General features: G+C 39.9%; 1 protein-coding gene across 1 annotated transcript; it reads left to right on the top strand.

Annotated features, from left to right (window-relative positions):
- The first annotated feature begins 88 nt into the window (after positions 1-88).
- DNAJC25 (DnaJ heat shock protein family (Hsp40) member C25) lies at positions 89-26,364 on the top strand. Its single transcript, XM_063082099.1, has 4 exons — positions 89-481; positions 21,742-21,894; positions 23,544-24,014; positions 26,031-26,364. The coding sequence occupies exons 1-4, from the start codon at positions 149-151 to the stop codon at positions 26,151-26,153; spliced, it is 1,080 nt and encodes a 359-aa protein (XP_062938169.1). The 5' UTR covers positions 89-148; the 3' UTR covers positions 26,154-26,364.
- Positions 26,365-26,569: the final 205 nt, after the last annotated feature.

The following is a 26,569-nucleotide window of genomic DNA, read 5'->3' as shown; positions in this document are numbered from 1 at the left end:
AACGGTCGTGAAGGAAGTGGCTGCCGCAGCCGCGGCCCGTGCGCCTGCGCGGAGGCGCCGCCTGCTGACGTGGAGCGGGGCCGGGGCGGCCGAGCCGGGTGTGCGGCGGGAGAGCCGCTGTGGTGGCGGAGCCGAGAGCGAGGCCGGGATGGCGGCGCTGGTCGCTCCGCGCCGGAGGTCCGGGGCCGCCGGCCGGCCGTGGTTGGTGCTGCTGTCGCCCCTGCTGCTGGTGCCGCTGCTGGCACGGCCCGCGGGGGCCCTGGTGGAGGGGCTCTACTGCGGCACGCGGGACTGCTACGAGGTGCTGGGCGTGAGCCGCTCGGCGGGCAAGGCGGAGATCGCGCGGGCCTACCGCCAGCTGGCCCGGCGCTACCACCCCGACCGCTACCGGCCCGAGCACGACGACGAGGGCCCCGGGCGGACGCCGCAGAGCGCCGAGCAGGCTTTCCTGCTGGTGGCGACTGCCTACGAGACTCTCAAGGTAAGGGCTGCGGGGACCGGCCCCGGCCCGCGGAGCGAGGTCCTCTGTGACCCGGGCGCCGAGCGCGGCCACCACCACGAACTTTGGAATGCCCACTTTCCCACGTGGCCCTGTGAGAGAGCCGACTCGGCCCGCTGACCGGGAAGGGAACCCCCTCGGGCCTTAGTGGGACAGCCAGCCCCCCTTCTTTTCGTGACAGTCATTGTTATGCGAAGCTTTGGGCATCGTATGATTTCGTGAAAACATTCTAATAACATGCAGTTCACACTTGGAGAACAGGGTGATTATTATTACCAGGATCTGGGATAGGACATAGGAAAGATCTTGAGTATTGAATGACACTGATCGTGTCAATTTGATATGACAGCAGTTTGAGAGTATGAATGATGACATTTAGCTTTGGTTTAAGGAACTAGAAATACCCTAAGAACACCACCGGTTTGACTCTTGGCTCCTACACCCCTGTATGACCTTGGACAGTAACTTCATATGTCGGAGTAGCTGTTTCTTCAAATGCAAAATTAAGACCGTGAGACTTCCTCACAGGGTTATTAATAAGGATAAGTGGGAGAAACCCTCTATATAGGACACGTAAATAGGTGCTTAATGACTTGGGGTACAAGACTTTGAGAATTTCTAGTAGGAAATACTTTTGAATGTGTTGACATTTCATTTGACAGAGGTTTTATTGAATCCTGTGGGGATGGGGATGGGAAAATTTAGCTTGATGCAGTTTCTTCTACTACTGCAAAAATCAAACCATGTAATAAATCACAAAGTATAAATCATATTTGATGGAGGTATTACTGCTTCAAGGGTCCCTTAATACTAATACAACAGCGATTGTAGTTGTAAGATATTTCTTTCTAGTCTTTTTTTTGAGGCAAAATTTTCCATGTCCCTATATAGTCTGCTATCAATGACTGTACTTTGAGTGGATTTACTATAATTTAACGGTGGATTGTTTCTCCACATTAGCTTTCCAGAGCTGAAAATACTGAGTTGAAGAGTTAAAGACTTCATTTATGCTTTCCAGAGCATTTTATTTATTTATTTTTGATTATACATGTTTATGGGGTACAGAGTTGACTATCAGTATTTGTGTACAGTATTAATGATCAAATCAATATTATTAGCACGTTCATCATTACAAGTTCTAATTATTCTTTGTCTCCCTCATGCAATTACTCCCTAACCCCAGAGCAGTTGGGATAATTTGGAGTCATAAAATGAGCGTGCCTAAGTTCATTAAATTTTCACTGGCATTAGAGAGATTGTAATTTTTATTGGCAATTAACTGAGGTGTAGGTGAGGAGCTGGGAAAGTGCTGAGGCTAGAGGGCTTAGTTGTCCAGTATTTAGGGTAAAGATTGATTGAGGAAAGATTTCAGAAAATTGGGCAGAATTCTCTCCGTCCAGGGCAGTCCAGCATAGGAAGCCCCAACCTGTACTTTTTGCAGTCGGCCAGAAGCCCTGCTGGTGGTGCTCCAAAGTCCTAGAGGTTCATTAAAGGATGGAGAACTTCCAGAAGTGAGAGCAGCGGAAACACTGGCAACTGTTGCCTTCTGCTGGGTTTTGTGGGCTTGGAGATTGGTGAGCATATTGCTAAGAACTTTGAAAACAAGTGCCAAGGTTAGTGGGTAGAAATAGGGACAGAAGAGAAATTCTTGCTGGGAGGGACCCCAGAACTCTATTCTTGCCATTTTCTTGAAGAGACACATTTGGAGGGCTGATCTGGTGGATCTGTATGGTTGCCTTTAAAGGGATCTACCCCTAAAGTTTAGTACTGATTTGTCAGCTAACGAAAAGCTAAAGTAATTTGTGCACTCAAGAATAAGGGAATTTTAGGCAGTTGAAGGCTAGTATATCTGGAGAAAGGAAGACTTTTACTAGACTCTGGAAGGTTTGTGGTAACTACAAATACCTCCAAACAGGGAACTGCAGATGGAGTTGTACTGATGGAGGAAGGAGAGAGGGGAGTGTTCTATAGCTCCCCCAGTCCCCCCACTGCATTTTTGCAAGAGAATGGAAATTATCTGTGAGGGAAAAAGAGATATCTGTGGATAGTTTGGACCCTTGAAAATTAGACCTAGCAGGGCCGAGCCCGTGGCGCACTTGGGAGAGTGCACGCACTCCCGCCGCGGGTTCGGATCCTATATAGGAATGGCCGGTGCACTCACTGGCTGAGTGCCGGTCACGAAAAAGACAAAAAAAAAAAAAAAAGAAAGAAAAAAGAAAATTAGACCTAGCAGAACTCGCATTTTAAATTTATAGAGATGGACATGGATTCACCTTCTTAGTAGAGCATCTCCAGGAACTGTCTACCTCATTGCAGATGCCCTCTCCTGGAATAAAGAAAAGGACTTTGACTTACTGTGTGTGGGAGAAGTTATTAAAAACAAACAGGGTGATCTGATTTTATTTGTCATAATGGAGAATTGTGAGGAAGTTGCCAGAGAATATCATTTCTCAGTAATACCAAGTGGGAGAAGTTATTAAAAACAAACAGGGTGATCTGATTTTATTTGTCATAATGGAGAATTGTGAGGAAGTTGCCAGAGAATATCATTTCTCAGTAATACCAAATTTAATGAACTGGGGTCATCCTATTTGCATGGCCTCAGGCTTCCAAATTATCCCAGTGAGGCAATGGGGATGTAACCACTGTTCAGCTTTGATTGTATCCTTGGCCTGGAAAGAGGGCTTATGAGGGATTAGAGGCCCAGGTAGCCTTTGCTAAGAACAGGTCAGATACAATAGTGGGAAAAGTTGAGTTCCAGTGGTTCTGGAATAAAAACAGGATGCAGAAGCCTACCTCAGACTTCAAATTGTAATGGTTTCACACACTGGTTTATAAGTTAAGAGAATGCAATAGTATTTCACGTATTTGACTATTGGGGATTCAAAGAATTCATGGACTTTGGAAGTTAAGTAAATGGACTCATCGCTGTGTCAACATTGGACTTCATGAGGTGGAACAATCTAGTCCCGCTTGTGTGGTTTCATGTGACTATAGCACTTATCACACTGCCCTGTAAATATTGAGCAGCCCTCCCCCTTTCCACTAAACCATGCTTCTCATTTTTGTGTGTATATCCATAGCACCTAGCACAGTGTCTGGCACATCAGATAATGAATGTTAAATAAAAACTCATATCTGGAGACAGATTCAGATAGGATGGAAATTGAAAGTGGATTTCTGGCATTTTGGCATTGTTATATGCAGCCTACTTTGCTATTTCACCTAAATTAATTGTAATTTTAGAGTGGTATAGATAAGTAGATTGGATGATTATGAATGAAGAGTTCCTGCATGAGAGAAAAATTGCATTTCTACTTTTGATGGTCTGAGGGTTAAGTGAGAACAATAATTATTTTTGAACGTAGATAAAAATGGATGAAATAGATGAAATATGAGGAATGGCATAGAATTAAGCAGATGAGGGAACAGCTGGAAAGGATGCACTTAATAAAAACAATGTTTGGTAGGAAATGGGAAAGTCATAGAATTTGACAGCATTTTGCAAGATTGTAAGAGAAGAGCATAGAAAAGATCTTGGGAATATTGCTGTCATGAAAACCTTCTGATAAATTGAAGGGATATGTAGAGACAGCCTTCTACTCCAGTCTTGTCTTAGAAGGGAAGCGCCACAAGAACACTTCAGTTTCATTTTATTGATATGTCAGGGCTTAGCACTTAGGAAGAATTTGGCACAAAAAAAAGGGGGGGGGGATTCTGAACTCCCTGCCCTGTTATGTTACTGTTTATCATTCATTTCTTAGTGTATTCTCTTACTCAACCCTTTCTCTAACCGGTACTGATATAGGGGCTGGGGAGGAGAACATAACGAGAAGGCACAGTTCCCGACTTCAAGCTTTTAATATAATGAGGGAGACAGATATTTATTGTTTGGTTATTATTTATTTAAGTTATATAATAAAAGTGTGTGCGGATTATGTTGCAGCACCTAGAGGAAGCAATTATTTCTTCCTGGGTGATTAGAGAAGAATGTATTCTTTGAGATGGATCTAGAACAAAGTTGCCAAGGTTGACAGTGAAGGGACAATTCTGGTAGAGGGAAAACTTGAGCAACAGAAACATGGAGTCATAAGTGTGCAAGGCTTGTTCCAGGAATGAGATGAAGTTTGGTGAGGTGTTATAGTAATGAATATTTTCTCTCCACCAAGGATCAATTTTATTATATTTCTCCTAGGGACTCTTTGTTTTGGGAAAAAAATTAACTGCACTCATTAGTTATTACTATTCTTTTTCAGCATCCAAGTTTTAATCTGTCATTTGTAATAATTGGATATTCATAAAAATATTACAAAATTATATAAATTTCTATTACATTTGTGATGCTGATAAACAACCAAATTAACTAAACTTATAGACTGTGGATGGCAGACAGTTTTTATTTCACATGCCAACTCTGATTGGTCATGACTACCTGGAACGCTTGTAAGGGTTTTGAGGCCTTTTCTGGGTTTAGTGGGAAAGAGTGACATGTTTGACAGTGATTTCTCCCCAAGGCCGAGAAGAAGGATGTGGTAGCATATGTGCCACATTTGCTATTAATGCTGTGAACTTTAAGTGTTGTTTACCTTTCACTGATTCCTTAATTTCAGCTGTTATTCCCTACTTATGGCCGAGGTTGATTATACATCAGATGTGTTAATTCTGGTGCTATGACTTCCTGACACATGATGTCATCAGCAACCAGTCAGAGCTCTTGATCAACTCAAAAACTCATATAATTTATATGAGCTCATATAATTGTAGCCAGAAACTGAACACTTGACATTTTAATTTAGCTTGTGCAGATTTATTGTGCGTAAATGGAGCATTTTGAGATATTCACAAGAGCACAAAGACCCTTATTGTGTTTTTCATAGACTTTAGGATCTGCTCCTTCTAGGTTGGAAGCTTGTGAAGTACATGGGAGGGAGAATGTTTTAGGAGACTGGAGCATGGTTTGGGATCAGATGATGAATGGCCCTTTAAGCTGTGTTCAGGAATTTGAACTTTGTGTATTGAATAGTTATCAGAAGTTTTAAAGTGGAGAAATGATAGCAATCTTATGTTTGTTTCAGAGAGAAAACTCTGGGAGCAATGTTGAGAATGGGTTGGGGAAGGCAAGAAGGTATTCTCGACTGAACTCATTTTATTTCCATTCTTCTGGAATTTCCTCATTCCTCTTTTGTAATGTGAGGATCTCTTAGTTGCTTCATTTCCCCCTCCTTTCACTTAATTTTGCTTCTTTTAAAGCTACACTCACATTTTTCTTCTTTCTTTACTATTCACTGTCTTTACTTCCTTACCTCTCTTTCTTTCAAGCTAGCGTAGACTGACGTGTACTCCAGCACATATACCGAAACTGTTCTCGTTAAAGTGAACAAGGATACTCTAATCACCAGATCTGATTGCTGCTCTTCATTTCTTCTTCCTACTGGAACTCTTTGTGGCATTTCATATTGTTGACCATTTAGTTCATTAAGGTGTTCTCCCTTGACTTCATTCATGTAATTCTCTCCTGTTTTTTCTGTTTTTCTAGCCATTTCTTTCCAGTATTTATATCTTCTTTTCCTTTGCCTCTGCCATAAACATTGCTTTTCTTTAGCGTTCTGTCCTTCTTATACTCTTTTCTTTTTTATTTTCTAAGTTCTTTTTGATGAAACTCAACTATATTCTTAATGTTAGCCACTGCTTTTAAGCTGACAATTCTAAAACCTGCATGTCCTCTAGGCTCATATTTTCAACTGCCTCTTTTCCATGGCACAGTTACCCAGAATTAAACATGTCTGAAATCAATCTTATGTTTGTAAAGCATAAACTTTAAAAGAGGATATAATCATGATTTTCATGCAAATATAAAATGGACATGTATCAGAGATTTCATTTAACTCAGTAACGAAAAAGACAGTAAGATATTAAAACTAGTTCAAAAGAGAAAAAGTTCCACACATTTTTAGTCAGATAGGAAATGCTGAAATGCCTATAAAACTGGTCAGTATCTGTAAAGCAGTAATCCATTGCATTCCACTGGACACAATTTGCCTTTCTGTGAACGGGAATTAATTACATTATTTCTGGCTTTCTACAAGTTACTTCTGTCTCTACAGTTTTAGTAAAAGACAAAGACACTCCTCCTACAGGAATAGATAATCCCTGGAGGCTCCAGGGGTTAAAAGGACAGCCAGTAATTTCTTTTTCACCTTGTTTCAAAATCTTACTAAATTTTTCACTGCATCTTCTCCAGACTTGCTGTCCTCTTCCTCTATTCTTTATCTTAGTAAGTAATATGTAACTAACGAGAAACTTCAGTATGATGTTTAACATTTCCTTTGGTTCTTGTGTACCCCTTTATTTATTTATTTATTTATTTATTTATTTATTTATTTATTTATTTATTTATTTTTTTGTCTTTTTCGTGACCGGTACTCAGCCAGTGAGTGCACCGGCCATTCCTATATAGGATCCGAACCCGCGGCGGGAGCGTCGCCACGCTCCCAGCCCCGCACTCTCCCGAGTGCGCCACGGGCTCGGCCCCTTGTGTACCCCTTTAATTATCAAGTCCTATTTATTCCTTTTTAAAAAATTATCCAAACATAATCGATTGTACATATCTGTGGGGTACACCATTGAATATCAATACCTGTGTGCAATATGTGATGCTCAAATCAGGATAATTAGTATATTCAACGTTATACAACGTAATTGTTTTTTGTGGCCCTTTATCAATTTCTTGCTAACCCCCCTCCCGCCTCCCCCTTTCTCACCTCTGGTGGCCTCAGTTCTGTTCTCTCCTTTTGAAAGTTCAACAAGTTATTGTGATTGTTGTTTGTTTGTTTGTTTATTTATTTTTAGCTCCCCTTTATGAGTGAAGACGTGGTATTTCTCTTTCTGTGCCTGGAATATTTCACTTAAAATAATTTTCTCTAAGTTCACACATGTTGCTGCTAATGGCAGAATTTCACTCTTTTTATGGCAGAGTGGTATTCCATTGTGTGTGTATACCACATTAACTTATCTAGTTTTGCATCAACAGACATTTAGGTTGGTTCGAACTCTTGGCTATTATAAACAGGGCTGCAATAAGCATGAGAGTGCAACATGATAATTCCATCATCATGACGATTCCATTTGACATGATGATTTCCATTCTTTTGGGTATCTACCCAGCCAGTGGGACTGCTAGATTGTGTGGCGGTTCTGTCTGATGTTGTTTGAGAAACCTCCATACTGTTTTCCATAATGGCTGCATTAATTTACAGTCCTATCAGCAGTGTACGAGGGTTCCCCTTTCTCCATATCCTCACCAGCATTTGTTATTCTCTGCTCTTTTGATAATGGCCAGTGTAACTGGGGTGAGATGATATCTCAATGTGGTTTTGATTTTCATTTCCCTGATGATTAGTGATGTTGAGCATTTTTTCATGTGTCTGTTGGCCATTTGTATATCTTCCTTTGAGAAATGCCAGGTTAGCTCCTTTGCCCACTTTTTAATCAGGTTACTTGCTTTTTCACTGTCAAGTTGAGTTCGTTGTATATTCTGGACATTAATCCCTTGCTGGATGCATAGTTTTCAAATATTTTCTCCCATTCTGTAAGTTGTCTTTTTGCTCTGTTAATTGTAGCTTTTGCTGTGCAGAAGCTTTTTAGTTTGATATAATCCAATTTATTTTTTCTTTTGTTGCCTGTGCTTTTGGGGGTCTTTGTCTAGTCCTATTTCATGAAGTGTTTCCCCTATGTTTTCTTTTAGGAGTTTTATAGTTTGAAGTCTTTATATTTAAGTCTTTAATACATTTGGAGTTGATTTTGGTATATGGTGAGAGATATAGGTCTAGTTTCATTCTACTGCATATGGATGTCCAGTTTCCCAGCACTATTTATTGAAGAGGCAGTCTTTTCCTCAGAGTATGTTCTTGTTGCCTTTGCAAAAAATCAGTTGGCTGTAAGTATGTGGGTTGATTTCTGTTTTCTCTATTCTGTTTCCTTGGTCCATCTGTCTGTTTTTATGCCAGTACCATATTGGTTTGGTTACTGTAGCATTGTAGTATAATTTGAAGTCAGATAGTGTCATGCCTCTGGCTTTTTAAATTTAATCATTTATTTTTGTTCAGGATTGCTTGGGCTATTCAGGGTCTTTTGTTGTTCCATGTGAATGTTAGCATTGTTTTTTCTGTTTCTGTGAAGAATGTCAGTGGTGTTTTGAAGGACATTGCATTGAATCTATAGATCACTTTGGGCAGTATGGAAATTTTCACAATGATACTTCTTCCAATCCAAGAGCATGGAATGTCTTTCCATCTTTTTGTGTCCTCTTTAATTTCTTTCAGCAGCAATTTCTAGTTCTTGTCATAGAGATCTTTCACCTACTTGGTTAAATTGATTCCTAGGTATTTCATTTTTTGTGTGATTATTGTAAATGGCCATACTTTCTTGATTTCTTTTTCTGCTACTTCATTATAGGAGTATAAAAACACTACTGATTTTTGTGTGTTGATTTTGTATCTTGAAACTTTACTGACATCATTTATAAGCTGTAAGAGTGTTTTGTAGAGTCTTTAGGTTTTTCTATATATATAGGATCATGTCATCTGCAAACAGAGACAGTTAGACTTTGTCATTTCCAATCTGAATGCCCTTTATTTCTTTCTCTTGCCTGATTGCTCTGGCTAGTACTTCTAATACTATGTAAAATAGGAGTGGTGAGAGTGGGCATCCTTGTCTTGTTCCTGTTCTTAAGCTTTTCCCCATTCAGGATGAGATTGGCGGTGGGTTTGTAATATATGGGTTTTACTGTTTTGAGATACTTTCTTTCTGTGCCTAATTTGCTGAGTCTTTATCATGAAAGGAGTTGAATTTTGTCAGATGCTTTTTCTGCATCTATTGAGATAATCACAGTTTTTGTCCTTGATTTTGTTGATGTGGTGTATCACATTTATTGAGTTGAATATGTTGAATCACTCTAGCATCCCTTGGATGAATCCCAATTGATCGTGGTATATAATTTTTTTGATGTGTTACTGTATTCTATTTGCTAATTTTTTTTGAGGATTTTTGCATGTACATTCATCAAAGATATTGGCCTGTAGTTTTCTTTTGTTGTTGTTTCTTTGGTCTTGTTATCAGGGTGATGTCGGCCTCATAGAATGAGTATGGGAGAATGGCCTCTGTTTTAATTTTTTGGAATAGTTTGAAGAGAATTGGTATTAATTCCTCTTTAAAGGTTTGGTAGAATTCAGCAGTAAAGCCATCTGGTCCTGGGCCTTTCTTTGATGGAAGCTGATTACTGCTTCCATCTTGTTGCTTATTATTGGTCTGTTCGGGTTTTCTATTTTTTCTTGGTTCAGTCTCAGTAGTTCGTATGTATTTAGAAATTTAGACATTTCCTACAGGTTTTCAAATTTCTTGGCATACAGTTGTTTACAATAGTAAATTAAATTTACAATAGTGAAATAAATAGTAAATGGCAAATTTCTGTGGAAAATTTGACAGTTGTAATGTCTCCTTTTTCATTTCTGATTTTTGTTATTTGGGTCTTTTCTCTTTTTTTAGTTAGCCTAGCTAAGGATTTGTCTGTTTTGTTTATCTCTTCCAAAAAATAACGTTTTGCTTCATTGATCTTTTGTATCTTTTTCTGCTTCTATTTCATTTAGTTCTGCTCTGATCTTAATTACTTTTTTCTATCTGCTAATTTTGAGGTTGGAGTGTTCTTGTTTTTCTAGTTCTTTGAGGTATAGCATTAGGTTGTTTAATTGAAATCTTTCTATTCTTTTGATGTAAGCATTCATTGAAATAAACTTCTCTCTTAGTATGGCTTTTGCAGTATCCCACAGGTTTTGGTGTGATGTGTCTTTGTTTTCATTAGTTTCAAGAAGTTTTTTCATTTCCTGTTAATTTCTTCCTGGACCCATAGGTCATTCAGGAGTATGTTGTTTAATTTCCATGTATTTGTAGCTTGTTATTGATTTCTAGTTTTAATCCATTGTGGTGTGAAAAGATACTTGATATGATTTCAGTATTTTTAGATTTGTTGAGACTTGATTTGTGACCTAACATTTGGTCTATCCTGGAGAATGTTACATGTGCTGATGAGAAGAATGTATGTTCTCTAGTTTTTGGATGAAATGTTTTGTAGATATGCCAGGTCCAATTAGTCTAAATTGTAGTTTAAAGCCTGTGTGTTTCTGTTGATTTGTTGCATAAATGATCTGTCCACTGCTGAGAGAGGGCTGTTGAGGTATCCAGCTGTTATTGTATTGGGGTCTCTCTCTCTCTCTCTCTTTTTTTTTTTTTAGGTCTAATAGTGTTTGCTTTATATATCTGGGTGCTCTGGTGTTGTGTGCTTTGTTTTCTTGATGGATAGATCCCTTTATCATTGTATAGTGACCTTCTTTGTCTTTTTTTATGGCTTTTGGTTTAAAGTCTATTCTATCCAGTATAAAAATAGCTACTCCTGTTCTTTTTTGGTTTCCATTTGCATGGTGTATCTTTCTTCATCCCTTTACCATTAGTCCTTGTCTGTCTTTACAGATGAGGTGAGTCTCTTGAAGACAGCATATAGTTGGATCGAGCTTCTTAATCCAATCAATAAGTCTGTCTTTTGAGTAGTGAATTTAATCCATTCACATTTAGGGTTGTTATTGAAAGGTATTATCTTATTCCTGGCATTGTATCAATTTTTGTTTGGATGTTTTAAGTATGTTTTCTTCCTTTCTTCTCCTTTGATTGTTTTCCATGTTGTTGGTTTTTTGAGGTAGTAAGATACTGTTTCTTTCTCCTCTTTTGCATTTTTGTTCTACCAGTGGGTTTTGTTCTTTCTTGTGTATTTATGGTAGTGATTATCATTTTTGGGATTCCAGATGCAGTACTACCTTGAGGATTTCTTGTAAGGCTGGTTGTGTGGTAGTGAACTCCCATAGGTTTTGTTGGTCTGGGAAATACACTATTTCTTGCTCATTTCTGAAGGATAGCCTTGCTGGATATAGTGTTCTTGGCTGGCATCTTATTCCTTTTAGTATTTTGACTATATCATTTCATTCTTTTCTGGCCTGTACCTGTAGAGTTTCTGTTGAGAAGTCTGCTGTTAGTCTGATGGGGACTCCTTTATAGGTGACTTGATATATTTTTTTTAAATTTAATTTTATTTATTGACTCAAAATCAATTATACATATTTTGGGGGTTGAACATTGAGATATGTTGATTAAACCAATATTACTAGCATATATATTGTTATAAATCATAATTATTCTTTATACCCCTTGTCCAATCTCTCCCCATCCCCCTCTCGCTCCCCTTCCCCCCTCTAATAGCCCTAGATTTCTTCTCTCCTTCTGAAAACATGATTACTCTGTTAATTTGTTGCCTAGATGATCTGTCCAGTGCTGAGAGATGTGATCAGGTCCCCCAATATTATCATGGAGCAGATGCTTCTTCTGTCACTCTGAAATGGGCTTTGTGGAAAGGGATATCCTCTTCTTTTCTTTGTCTGTGCTGGTGACTCTTCTTGTGTGAATGCACTCCAATGGTTGGCAGACGATCTGCGTGGTGGTTGTGGCATCTAGCCGCTTTTGCAGCAGCCATGGTTATTGTGGTGGCTGTGGTGGGCCACCCACATGGAGGTGATGATTTTGATATGCTCCTTGGCACTGGCAGTATGCCTGGTTGTGGTGTGTTTGGTCCCCTTGTCCATGCCTCTGGCCCCTGGGCAAGCCCCAAGGCACTGGCGCCATGTGCCTGGTTGTGGGAGGGGTGGCAAGTCCCCTTCTCCATGCTTCAGGTCACCAGACAAGACCCAAGGAGCTGGCTTGGTGTGCCTGGTTGAAGGAGAGGAGCCTGGTCCCCTTCTCCATGCTTCAGATCCCTCGGCCAGCCCCGAGGTGCTGGCGCAGTGTGCCTGGTTGTGGGATGAGGCTCTGGTCCCCCTATCCATGCCTCGGGTACCCAGGTGGGCCCCGAGGTGCTGGCATTTTGTGCCTGGTGTGGGAGGAGGGTCCAGTCCCCAGCCCCATACCTGAGGTCCCCAGGCGGGACCTGAAGTACTGGCTTGGTGTGCCTGGTTGTGGAGGAGAGGTCCAGTCCCCTTATCCATGCCCCAGGCCCCTGAGTGGGCCCTGAGGCACTGGCACAATGTGCCTGGTTGTGGGAGAGAGGTCCCGTTCCCTTCTCCATGCCCCAGGTCCCAGCCCCAAGGCGCTGGAGCCATTTGCCTGGTTGTGGGAGGAGGGTCCGGGTCCTGGCTCCATGCCTCGGGTCAGTGGGTGGGACCCAAGGTGCTGGCTTGGTGTGCCTGATTTTGGGAGGGTGATCTGGTCCCCTTCTCCATGCCCCAGGTCCCTGGGCGGGCCCCGAGGTGCTGGCTTGGTGTGCCTTGTTGTGGGAAAGAGGTCCAGTCCCCTTCTCCATGCCCCAGGTCCCTGGGTGGGCCCCGAGGTGCTGGAGCCATGTGCCTGGTTGTGGGACGAGGGTCCAATCCCCTTCTCCATGCCTCAGGTCACCGGACAAGACCCAAGGAACTGGTTTGGTGTGCCTGGTTGAAGGAGAGGGGCCTGGTCCCCTTCTCCATGCCTTGGGTCCCTGGGCCAGCTCTGAGGTGCTGGTGCAGTGTGCCTGGTTGAGGGAGGGTGGTCTGAGGTCCAGTCCCCTTCTCCATGCCCCAGTTCTCTGGGCAGGCCCCAAGGTGCTGGAGCCATGTTCCTGGTTGTGGGACGAGGGTCCGGTCCCCCTCTCCATGCCTCGGGTACACAGGTGGGCCCTGAGGTGTTGCCTTGGTGTGCCTGGTTGTGGGAGAGAGGTCTGATCCCCTTCTCCATGCCTCAGGTCCTCAGGCAGGCCTCAAGGTACTGGTGTGGTGTGCCTGGTTGTGGGAGAGAGGTCTAGTTCCCTTCTCCTTGCCTCAGGTCCCCGTGTGGGCCCAGAGGTGCTGGCATGGTGTGCTTTGTTGTGGAAGGAGGGTCCAGTTCCTGGCTCCATGCCTCGGGTCACTGGGCAGGACCCACGGCGCTGGCTTGGTGTGCCTGGTTGTGGGAGGATGGTCTGGTCCCCTTCTCCATTCCCGGGTCCCTGGGTGGGCCCCGAGGCACTGGCACAGTGTGCCTGGTTATGGGAGAGAGGTCCAGACCCCTTCTTCATGCCTCAGGTTCCTGGGCAGGGCCTGAGGCACTGACGTGGTGTGCCTGGTTGTGGGAGAGGGGTCCAGTCCCCTTCTCTATGCCCCAGTTCCCTGGGTGGGCCCCGAGGCACTGGCATGGTTTGCCTGGTTGTGGGAGGGTGGTCTGGTCCCCAACTCCATACCCAGGGTCCCCGGGTGGGACCTGAAGCACTGTCTTGGTGTGCTTGGTTGTGGGAGGGTGGTCCAGTCCTTTTCCGTGCCTCTGGTCCCTGGGCAGGCCCTGAGGGACTGATGTAGTTTGCCTGGAAGTGGGTGTGGGGTCTGGTCCCCGGATCCAAGGCTCCGGTTCCCAGGCAGGCCTCAAGGTGCTGGTGGTGTGCCTGGGCTGGAACTAATTTTTTGTCCTTTGCTTCTAACACGGCGGAACTTCCTGTGGGAACCAGTACTTGAGCTGCGTGGTTGTTTAAGTTGCTATTTTGCTGCTGTTTCCCTAGGGAAGACTTTTTGTGCAGCTCAGGGTTTAATGGTTGAACTTATAGGTACTTCTGGCTCTCCAGAGACCCGGTGGATCTGTGTTCTGTAGAAACTCTGAACTGGGCTTGAGTTTTTTCATCAAACTGTACCCCATGCAATTCTGCATTCCAGACCAGTCTCCTCTGAGTAGTCCTGTGCTGATTGGGGGGCAGGTTGGCTGTCCTTGCTGTGTCCCAGTGTTCTCCCGGTGTTCCCATCTCGCCCACTGCCCATGCTCCAAACACTTCCCATGGGATGGGCCCTGCACTGTTCCATTGCAATGACTCACCGGCCTCTGAATGGCTCCCTTTTTTCAGTTGTTCTGGCTCCTCACTCCTGCGTGGGTCCATGGGAAACCTATTAGTGGTCTTGCTGTTCTGGGGGCCACCAAGGCCCTCTTCTCTCCTGCTGCCTCCAAGTAACTCCCTCTGAGGGGCACAGCTGTGGCTTCTGCTGGCTCCTTGCTCCACATGCTCATCAGCTCGAGCCTTAAAGCAGCTGTGGCCTGAAAGGCTCAGAGCAGCATTTTCTTTCTATCATCGTAGTTTCTCCTGCCTTCATGAACTCTGTAGGTTTCTCCTCCTCTTCCCCTGAGTTCCAGCGGCCCCAGCTTGGCTGATGTTATATTTTTATAGTTGTAAATTTGGTTGATTTGTGGGAGAGAGTGACACTGGGAACTGTCTGTTCTGCCATCTTAACTGGAACTTCTAGGTGACTTGACATTTTTCTCTTGCTGTTTTTAAGATTCTTTCTTTGTCTTTGAGCTTTGCCAGTTTGACTGTAATGTGTCTTGGACAGGACATTTTTGGATTGAATCTGTTTGAGGATCCTTGAGCCTCCTGGATCTGAAGGTCTGTATCTCTCCCTATACCTGGGAAGTTTTCTTCTATTATTTAATTGAATCTGCTTATTTGGTTGAAAAAGGTTTTCAATGCCTTTACCTTTCTTTTCTTTTCTTTTTTTTTTTTTTGTGACTGGTAAGGGGATCGCAACCCTTGGCTTGGCGTCGCCCGCGCCACACTCAGCCAGCGAGTGCACGGCCATCCCTATATAGGATCCGAACCCGTGGCCGGAGCACTGCTGCGCTCCCAGCGCCGCACTCTCCCGAGTTAGCCACGGGGTCGGCCCAGTGCCTTTACCTTTCCTCTCCCCTTCTGGAACACCTGTGATTTGGATATCTGCTAGCTCTCAAATTTTCTTAGTTTTTTGGTTTTTGTTTTTCTTTTTTAGTCTGACTGGGTTATTTCAAAAAGACTAGTCAGGATCAGAAATTCTTTCTTTTGCTTGCTGTAATCTGCTTCTTAAGCTCTAGGTTGCATTTTTTTATTTCCTTGAATGAATCCTTCAGTTCCAAGAGTTCTGCTACTTTCTTTTCTAAGGTATTAATCTCTTTGTAAATTTTCTCCTTCATAATCTGGATGCTTTTTCTCATTTTGTTGTGTTGTCTGAGTTTTCTCATATCTCATTGAGTTTCCTTAAGATTGTTGCTCGGAATTCCTTTTCACTCATTTCAAGGGTTTCCTGCTGTATGGGGTCTGGTATTTGAGAATTACTGTATTCCTTTGGTGGTGTCATATTTCTTGTTTTTCATATTTCTAATATCTCTGTTGATGTCTGGTCATCTGGTAGAGCAATTGCTTCCTCTGTTACTCTGGAAGTGAGCTTTGAGAAGAGAAACTTCCTCCTGTAGATGTGTTTTATATTGACCATTGAGTAGGGTGTTTTAGTTTTGGATCTGGGTAGATGCAGTAGTGTGGTCTCTGTGTGGGTACTTTGGCTGTATTCATTGTTGGAGCTGTGTGTGAGTGCCTCCGTGGCATAGACACTGGGGCACTTAGTGATCCCTTGCTGATGTTAGTGACACTGTGTACATTTGTCAAGGAAATAGATGAGCTCTCAAGGTCTTGGAGGAAGTGCCGGGATGCCCTGTTACTCTTTGGCTGGGGTGGGTGTCCCTGGGCAGGCTTGTTGGCTCGCTGGCTAGCATCTCATGACCCTCATGGGGGCATTGGGGTACACTGGAGCTCCTCAGATTGAACGGGTGAGCCTGGGCAAGGTTTCTCTTTCCTATTACCTACAGACAAAGGCTCCTCCTGGGTCCTTGCTTTGCCTGGTTGGGGGATGGGTTGGTGGTAATTGAGGGTTTTCTTTACTCTATTTGGGTATCTTGGTTTCTGCACTCTTGAGAGGTTTCACATGTGTCTCTCCCCAGAGGCAGTCCTGTGGGCTGTGTATGTACCTCACATCCCCAGATGTACTACCACATGTGGCAGTGTAATTCCCCCTGTGGGTTGGGCCACTGGATTGCAGGTCAGCATTTGCTCACATCTTTCCCTGGGCTCCACTGGTGACTCTCTTTCTGTCAATACAGTCGAGTGTTCAGTGGGCCACCTGCATGCAGCACGGGCTGCCTGTGGCTCCTGAGGTCCTGCACACTCCTGCCGGCTGTTAGGTGGGGGCTTCCTGCAGTGGCTGCTGGGGTCCCCAGGCACGTTCCTGCTGTCCAGTGGTCAGGGGCTGCCCATAGTCCCTGTTAATTCTTTTAGCCACTAAAATCTGTTTCTCCGTCATTCTTTTATAATACTACCAGAGTTGTCTTTCACGAATAAACACTTCAACTCAATCCTGTTGTTCTCATAGTTTAAAACATTTCATTTTTGAATAGCACAGACAATAACACCCTCTTTGGCATAGCATGTAAGACCCTCTACAGTTTTTATCCAAACTTAACTTCTTACATACATTTAGTACTCCTTTCTTCCTAAATTTTCCAATGCTTAAACTTCACTGAATCCATTGTATTCTTTGATGCTTCTGTACCTTAATTAAGGCTTGCTGTTTCCTTTGCTTGGAACAAGTTTCACCACACCTTGCCTGCTTTTCAAAATCCAGCTCTCGTTTCATCTCTTCTGTGCATCCCATTTCCATTGGTCCCAGGCCAAGTTAGTCAGTCCTTTGTTCCTTAGTACAATGAATTATAGTTTTCTTGCACGCTAGATTCTTCTTCTAAATGGGAGAGTTCTTGAGGCCAAGACCTTGTCTTGTTTGTCTTTTTATTTTCCTTTGTGTTCAACACAAATGATTGCTCTGCTTCACTATTTGCTGAATCAAAAATGACTGAGATTTTTAGAAGCTCAGGTGACCAAGTACATGGTGATACTATTAACTGAAACAGAGGAACAGACTTGGTTTTTGAGCGTGTTGAATTTGAGATATTTATGTTACATTTAGAAAATGTTCAGGACAGTTTAAAATAGGAGGAGGGAGGAGAAACAGATATAAGTGTCATTAGTATATAGGTGACATTCCAAATCATGGAAGTTGTTGAGACTACATGTAGAATGAAAAGAGAAGACATATGAGAAGATAGTTATATTAGTGATTGGTGTGCAGGGAACAAGAAAAGAAATGAAACTGATAGCAGTTAATTTTCTTCCTCTTTAGTAGGATATGATAGCCTGGAAAAAAATTGGGGGAACAATGGTTATTTTTTTGAGGGAATATTTGTGTGTGTGTTTCTTTTAAAACTAAGATTAATAAATATTTTTAAGTATGAGCAAAATATTATTACATTTTCACATATTATTGATTCCTGGCCTTTACCATCAGAAAATGGTATCTGTACTCTGTGAAATAGATAATTTTTAATGTAAAACTGGCTGCAATATCAAATTATTGCAATTTATTTTTATTGAGGTCAGACAATTCATTATTTCTTCCAAGGGCAAGAACATAACATATTTTTGCCTCTGGGGAGGGTGGATGATCATTTTCGTAAGAGAAGGAAGGATTCAGTACTTTCTTTGCTTGTGGGTTTCCTCTTGTTCACTTTTGATCTAGATATTGGTGGTTGTGTTCCAGTCCTCCTGCTTTGCCCAAGAGGATTGGGAGTGGAGTGGACACCAGCAGAAGCACCATTTATTCCTGTAGAGATTAGAAACAAGGAGCTTATTGCCCTGCTTGTCAAGGCTCAGGACAGAGAGGAGGAAGAAACAAGTATAAAGGTTTTGGTTTTGGAAAGAAGTTGGAATCTCCTGACTCTGGGACCTTAAGATCCACAGAATTGCTGAAAGAAAAAGTACTACCTTATTGAAAGGTAAGATATTAAAATGTTTTAAGGTTTAAGCTATTTTAGCCACGTTAGCATATTTTTATAAGCTATAAATTCAAGCAGTCATTTCTTCCAAGCCTAAGTTTTTGTGACATAATCACACATCCAGCCTTCCTGGTGAGTTGGAGACCTATGTGGGTGGAGAGATAGATGTGTATAGTGAAGGAAAACTTTTACAAAACTTCACTCATTTTTGAAATGACATTTATTGAATGCCAGGCACTGTGCTAGGCCTTGGATATACAGAGACTAATGAATCACCCTACCTACCTTCTAGGAATTCTCATTCAAGGAAAAGAAACAACTGATGATTACAATGTGATAAGTGCTATACTAAATTGGTCCTAAGTGTAATAAGAAAGGTCTCACTCTATCTGAAGCAGTAACTTTTATGTCCTAAAGGATTAATAGGAACTCATGAGATTGAAAGAAAGGGATGGGCTTCAAGTTAGAATTATATGTTCAAAGACATAGGTATGGAAAAAAGCATGTTGTATTGGAAGAACATACCAAATTCCAGAAATTGCTAACTGAATGTTTGCTATGGATGTGAGATGTTGGTAGATAGGTAAATTTGGGCCAGCTGTGGAGGCTTCACTGCATGCCAAGGAAATTTTAACTTTGGCCATGGGGAAGCATTGGAGATAAAATACAAAAAGTTGTGGAGCTACCTTAGTTCCAAGATGGGTAAGGGAAAAAAAATGGTGTTAAAATAAGAATGTACCTTAGCTCTCTAATTGGGTCCCAGAAAGAAAGAATGGCCCTTCTTATTCTGTCTTTTCTTTGCTAATATTCCTGGTATCCTCATGTTCTTACTAGGTTGATTATAAACTTTGTAGATTACTAAGGAGTAGGATTTTGACCTAGGCTGTTGAGAACTCCTAACTTTTACCAATTTGTGCCGACCTTGAATACTTTCTAAAGTATAGCGTGCCTAAGCCTAAAGATCATTTTCTTCATTCTGGAGAGAAAGCTGTAAGCCTTAGAGTGAAGATTAAATCAATTGAATAAATGTGATATCAAGGAGGTGACCAACTTTCTAGATACTAATTAATGACCAAAACAGGGTCATAAATTTATGATGACCCCAAGGGAAGGAAAGTCATCCTAAGAGAAGTCTGACTTGACCCTGAGATCTAATGCAAGAATTAGGTAGTTTGAGGGCTCATTAGGGGGCCCTGAATAGACCGCATAGGCACTGCTTGCAGATACAAGGTATAGATTTTGGACTTGCTGGTGCTGGAGCATTAGTTGACCATCCTGTTAGAGGTGTTCAAGACTTGGTGAAGTCACAGATCTAGAAACCAGTGAGAAGATGGTGACTCTGAGGAAATACCTGGGCAAAATCCTTGAAGAGGGGTGATGTCTGCATTCTATGAAATGTGACCTTCACTAAGATAAAGGAATAAAAAGGAAAGGATAGCCATTGGACACATGATGTCCACCTACTAGATTTCAGTGACACTCGAAGATCTTGCTGTATTCTTCAACCAGGAGGAGTGCATACAGCTGGGCTGGGCAAAGGGCTCTGTGTAGACAGCGATGCTGGAATATTCTAGGAATGTATCTGATCTCAGTGTGGCACTTAGTTTCAAATTGCATGTAATATAGTTGGAGCAAGAAGAATCATGTTTGAAGAAATAACATTTCAAAAGGCATCTGCCAAGATTGGGAGGCTGAGTTAAAAGTCAAGGATTTCAGGCCAAAACAGGATTCTTCTATAAAATTAGCTCAAAAAAGCAAAAAATGGAGAGAGAATGGAAAAATTCTTAAAGGATATCTTGAAGTACATCAAGAGATATGTGCTTTAGTCTTCAGGACTATCTGTGTTACCTCTAAAAGTTTTACTCTTTCTAGGTTAGGAGCTCTGGAATATGATGATGACTTAAAGAAGGAATAATGGATTGACAGTTGAGACGTATGGCAATTATCACAATTACTGCCACAAAAAAATTGTTCTCTGACAGAAGAGAACATACAAGGAGTGAATTTGAAAATCATACCTACCTGAGCTCACCTCTCCTTATATAACAGGCAGTTCTCATATTGGCCCTCCATATAGTGCCATGAAATAATCTTTAAATATATGAATATCTAATTAAACTAGTTTTTCTAGTTTTATATACTAGTGAGAAATAAAAAATATTTTGAATGTAATGAATGTAGGCGAACTGTTACTGAGAGTGCTCTCACTCAAATTCAAAATTCTTATTAGAAAGTACATAGTGATTATAATGGATACAGGAAGGTTTTGTCATCAGCAAACCTATTTTAAATCTGAGAAACGACATATTGGAGCACTCAGAAGGAGGCCCTGAACAGACCGCAGAGTATCTGTCTGCAGTAGCAAGGTACTAGGTCTGGGTTTTGAAATGCCTTTAGCTAAGAATCTGTAATTTTATGACTGTTGAATAATTCATCCTAGAAAGAAACCCTCTGAGGTAAAAAATATTTTTGTTTTTGTAATGGTTTCTATTGCACTCATTTATAGAGAATAAAGAGTTTGTTTTGGTCTAAGTCTTTATCTTTTACATTTTTTTGAAATGGGACAAGTTGAAAAATAGATTTCCTATGGGATAAAAAGCAAATTGTAACCTAGTTTAATAGCTCATCAATCTGTGTAGCTCAGTGAAACACTGGCATTTATCCCTGTTGGAAATTGATTAGAATTAGAGAAGATTTTGAGAATTGTTTTATTTGTGAACATTCAGAGCAGCATTTCAGAGTGCTATAATTCTTTCAACAAGGTTGTGTGGATAAGAAAGATATATATGTTACCTCATTTATGAACTGGACTGTGACTGTGTGTTATAATAATAAAGTACTACATGTTTGTAACATGTTTTTATATAATGTATATAATTTGATATTACAAACAACCATGTACAAATAGTAGGGCAGGTATTATCTCTTTTTTCTAATGAAGAAGAGTGGGGCTGCGAGAGGCTCAGTATTTTACCCAAGATCTCAAAACTAGACTTTGACCATTACACTGCATTGGTGTCTCAGTGTTTCTTTGAGATGAGCATAATTCATTTTGTAGGCATAGACTGGTTCCATTGACTTTTTGCTGTCTTAACTATTGCTTTCAACAGAAAACTTTCTCCTCAAGGCTGGAGCATGATTGTGAATATACAGAACAGAGAAACATTGAGAGTAGGTGTCGACATGCTCTTCAGTTATAGGAACATGGTGGCATCCATATTAGTACCACAGCATCAACTATAAAAAAGCATGGTTAATTGTAATTAAAGTTTTTATTGTTCCAGGAAGACTAACAATACTCAAGAATTTGGGGAAACATTTTTATCATGCTTTCATACCTAATAGTAAAATTCTGGAAACAAATTTATGTAATTCCTTTGAAGAGTAATGGGAAATTTTTTTATTTTGACAGTTTCAGTTCTTTTACTCAGATTAATCTTACATAATTATAAAATTCTAGATTTGATTTAGATTATAAACTAAGGCCATGTAATGAAATAGCCTTTGAAATTGGATATCTTGTCATTTTACAGGATGAAGAAACACGAAAAGATTATGACTACATGCTGGATCATCCAGAAGAGTACTACAGGCATTATTACCACTACTATAGCAGGCGCTTAGCTCCTAAAGTGGATGTGAGGGTAGTGATTGTGGTCAGTGTGTGTGCTATTTCAGTGTTTCAGGTGTGTATCGGTGGATATGTGTATCTACATGTATGTGCATGAGTGTACATTGCCTAATGCTAGTCATTAAGATTGAACTACAAGTTCCTTTTTGTAAAATTTTACTTCCAGTTGAGATTGATTTTTTACACTAGAAAAATATGTGTTATTTAAAAATATTTATTTATTCAACCAGTTGACAGTATTGGGAATTTTTGTCAGTGGGAAATGTAAGAAATTGATGATGAATGTCATAACCCCCCTCCCCACAAAAAACCAAACAAACCTACAAATACCCATATCTCATTGCCTCCTCTAGAGTATTTTCCACAAGACAGCCAGAGTCAGAATGTCATCTAAATCCTAACATTTACCTTTTTAGAACTTTTCAATGATTTCCCATTAAACTTGGGAAAAATCTGAACTCCTTAATGTGGCCTAACAAGTCCTGGCTCCCACCCACCAAATGCCAGTAGTGCTTGCCATCATTGTAGCAACCAAAAATGTCCCATGTGTTTCCACATGCCCCCTAAGGGTACTTCTGCTCGGGTTGAAAAAGAGGTTCAGTAACTTTTACGTTGCTTTAAAATGTCACAAAAATTTAACTTCAGCCTGAAACGAGTATTCCCTATAATTATTCTTAAATTAACCACACCTTTCATGTGCTTCTTTAGAGGAAAAGAACACGTCACAGTGACTAGAATGATGCAGTTCGCTAATTTGAAAATTACTTCTCCAGTTTAATTCCAAGAAATATTCAATTTACATGCTAAAAAAATTCCTATTGAAGACTAAGTTGGTATGTTTTAAATTTATCAGCTTTTGTGGAAGTATTGCCCTTTCAAAGGGGAGAGCAGGGATAATTTTAATTTTTTGTTTTAGATAATATAATACCTTAGTAACTTAAAAACAAATTATTCCTAGTAGAGTGCTACTATATTATTTCAGGATATTATTGGTATGAATATTATATTCATTCAGTAAAAAGGAACTGAAATGTATGGAGGTACTATGTCAGGAACAGTCTTTTTCAGGCAATAAAACCCTTTGTGGTTGAGTATATTTATGAAGTAAGTTAATGTTTCCCTGTCCAAGTAAGTAGAATTCAAACATATTTGCATCTTTCAGTTCAGAATCGGATGAGCATAGGATAAACAGTGTAGATTGTTTAGGAAAGAGATAGGAATGAATATATATAACCTGTTAATGTACGAGTATATACAGTCTATCCCCGGTGAATTTTTTAAACAAATTCCTCACTAGCTAGTTCTTACCATTTAACTTTCTCTAGTAACTAGATTGTAGCTGAAAAAAAAAAGAGAGAGAGAGAGAGATTCTTAATAGTGTCCTAGGGAAGAGGCAGATGATAAAGGTGTGAAGTCATAAGTGTCATTTGGTACCATTGGCCCATCTTCTGATCTTAGGTGTCTCTTGCCTCCATCAGTGTCTTTTTGGCTCAGCTCAGAGTTTACTTATCCAGCTTTCAGGTCTCATGCACACATGAGCATTGTTCAGTTGTATCTTTTGCTTACAGAGTAAGATCTTTGAGATTCCTATTTTAAATTGGAATTGGTTTCTTGGGGGATCGTATTCACTAAGATGCTATTATTGCTTTAGTTTAGATGAATTTTGGTAATAAAAATGATCAATATTTCTTTGTTAAATCCTAGTTTTTTAGCTGGTGGAATAGCTATGATAAGGTAATCAGCTACCTAGCCACTGTGCCCAAGTACCGCATCCAAGCTACAGAGATCGCCAAGCAGCAGGGACTGCTCAAAAAAGCCAAAGAAAAAGGCAGAAACAAAAAGTCCAAAGAGGAAATTCGTGACGAGGAGGAGAACATTATAAAGAACATTATAAAAAGTAAAATAGATATAAAAGGAGGCTATCAGAAACCCCAAATACGTGATCTTCTCCTGTTTCAAATTATCTTAGCTCCTTTTCATCTGTGCACATATATAGTCTGGTATTGCCGGTGGATCTATAATTTTAACATCAAAGGCAAAGAATATGGGGAGGAAGAGAGACTATATATCATACGTAAATCTATGAAGATGTCGAAGTCTCAATTTGATAGTCTAGAAGATCATCAGAAAGAAACTTTTCTTAAACGAGAGCTCTGGATAAAGGAGAATTATGAGGTGAGTAGTCACTGCTGTGATTTCAGTGTCATCTTCCTTACTAAGTCAAAATTAGGTATATGATAAAGAATCACAGAAGTATGCTCAAATTTCTGAAATCCAAGAGTTAATGAATAAAAGATCTTTTATTGAAAGTATGACTATATTTGGTAGTGGGACAGTGGGTTTTTAACCTGTAATTTGTCTTTTTAAAAAATGAAATTCAAATACTTTAGTCAACTCTGAAAAAGTGTTAAACTGCAGTTTACAAGGGTATTACTACACAACTTTCTGTTAATTGCACTAACTAAAATTTGGTCCTCTCTGAGTTTCCTTCCAATCAAGTAAACGTAGCCACAGGGATTTAAAAAAACAAAAAACAACAAAGAGAGAAGAAGAGAAGGAAATTTTGTTGAAATAACTTCATTTCAAAATAATTGAACACAGAATCTTTTACATAATAACTAACATATATGGAAAGTTACTTTCATTTTACTTTTAAACTAAATTGACTTAGTATAATGTCTCTAAACTTTGGGCATTTTAATAAATGCTTTATTCTACAGTTGTCAGCTACAAAAATTACTTTGAGGTGATCAGCTACCTAGCCACAGTGCTAAAGGGACTAGCAGTCCCATTATTGTAATGATACTGTTTTAGGTTATGGGTAAAATTAACTAGTTAATATATTAAATATAAGAATAGAGCACAATGAAGCCTTCTTAAGAAATCTGAGATGTATTAGTTTTTTTAAAATTTCATAGTCATCCCTTTTTATATGTGATATCCTAAATAGATTTTACTGTATAGTTTTAGTCTTAATTATAAAGTAAATTAACTTGCTGCAAATTGCCAGATGTTTTCACAAGTAGATATATTCAGCCTGTTTATAAATAACATGAAAGTGGAAGGTAACATACTATTTAGCTCCTAAACTATTTGAAAAGTTCTCTCTTTTAGGTAGGTTAAGCAGCTTAATCCACAAATCTGTCTTTCTTAGACTGCTATCCTTGGCTGAATTATTATGTTATTATATGAAATTATTTTAGTCATTACTTCCTAATATTTGGAAGTAAAGTCATTTTTTTTCTAAAATTTGATGTGACTGTGAAACTGGCTATGACAACTTGTCCATTTAGCTTCAGTTGATATCCACTAAAAGTTATAGAAATGTAGATGTTCTTTGTTCTTAACCTGTGTGGTTTATTCAAAATTCTTTGGGAACTTTAATAAAATACTTTGAAAAACCGATAATATCTTTGAAGGCAAAAGTAGATATAAGTTTGGGCTGGTCAGTTAGCTCAGTTGGTTAGAGCCGTAGTGTTATAACACCAAGGTCAAGGGTTCGGATTCCTGTACCGGCCAGCCCCCCCCCCCCCCCCCCGCCCCAGGTAGATGTAAGTTCAATTTGGAGACACACGTATTCGTAATGTCATTTTGTTCCTTGGATAAGATCAACAAACATGTAAGTTATCAGTTAAATTTACAAACTACCATGTTAAAAAAAATAAAGTATTGATTCTTTAACTATTGGAGAGAGGAAATCTTAAGCCCTTTAAACTCAGCTTATATAGGATTTCAATGAGGAAAAGAATGTATTCCTAGGTTACAGAAATCAGTGGCAAAAAAATTGCTAGCTCTCTTTTTAGTATTATTTTATTTTTTATTGAACATAATTAATTGTACATATCTGTGGAGTACTGCATTGAATATCAATACCTGTGTGCAATATGTGATGCTCAAATCAGGATAATTAGTGTATTCAACATTACACAATGTAATCATTTTTTGTGGCCGTTTACCAATTTGTTGCTAAGTGCTAGTTCTTGTACACGTTCTTTTTCATTTAACAGTGAATGTTAAAGTGCTTTAATTGCTTAGTATTTAAATAGGTGAATGGTCTTCAGAAGACAAACCAATGTATTCATTGGAAACTTATAGCTAAAGTTATATTTGAAGATGTAAAATATGCTGTAAAGCTAATGGCAAATGTTTCTCTTTGGGTTGTAAAGTTATTAGTGTTATTTGTACTTACAGGTCTACAAACAAGAACAAGAGGAAGAATTAAAGAAGAAACTGGCAAATGACCCCAGGTGGAAGAGATACAGGAGATGGATGAAGAACGAAGGGCCTGGACGGTTAACATTTGTGGATGACTGAAGATTGATGGATGCTACTATGCCAAACCCTAATTGTGATATTATTTTCATAAACTGAATTATTTTAGAAAGTATCAACTGCTCCTCAGTAGCAACTAAAATTCCTCAAGAATTTTAAACAGAATGTAGAAATTTAAACTTTCCCTTAAAACTTTATACATAAGACATTTATGATTGTTCAGTTTTTATACTCTATTTGTGGATTTGTTAAAAGATTTGACGTGAAGATTTATTAGTTGCCATTTAAAAATTTTATATGTTTAGTTAAAAGATTTGACATGAAAATTTATTAGAAATCATTTAAAATTTTTTTGTGTGTTAAGTGTTTATTCTTCAAGAGTGTTTCCTTATTCTTTGTTACAGAGCTACATTTTTCTGCTTTCATGGCCTCTATTTTCACAAAACAAAAAATTATAA

Source organism: Cynocephalus volans, chromosome 17, assembly GCF_027409185.1.
Source record: "Cynocephalus volans isolate mCynVol1 chromosome 17, mCynVol1.pri, whole genome shotgun sequence".
Taxonomy (NCBI): domain Eukaryota; kingdom Metazoa; phylum Chordata; class Mammalia; order Dermoptera; family Cynocephalidae; genus Cynocephalus; species Cynocephalus volans.
Note: the sequence above shows the minus strand (reverse complement) of the source record. Positions and strands in the feature narration are given on the sequence as shown.

Coding starts and splice junctions, on each gene's coding strand:
- DNAJC25 (XM_063082099.1), top strand. CDS start 149: ATGGCGGCGCTGGTCGCTCCGCGCCGGAGGTCCGGGGCCGCCGGCCGG. Junction 21,895..23,543: donor GTGCTATTTCAGTGTTTCAG/GTGTGTATCGGT, acceptor GTTAAATCCTAG/TTTTTTAGCTGGTGGAATAG. Junction 24,015..26,030: donor GGATAAAGGAGAATTATGAG/GTGAGTAGTCAC, acceptor TTGTACTTACAG/GTCTACAAACAAGAACAAGA.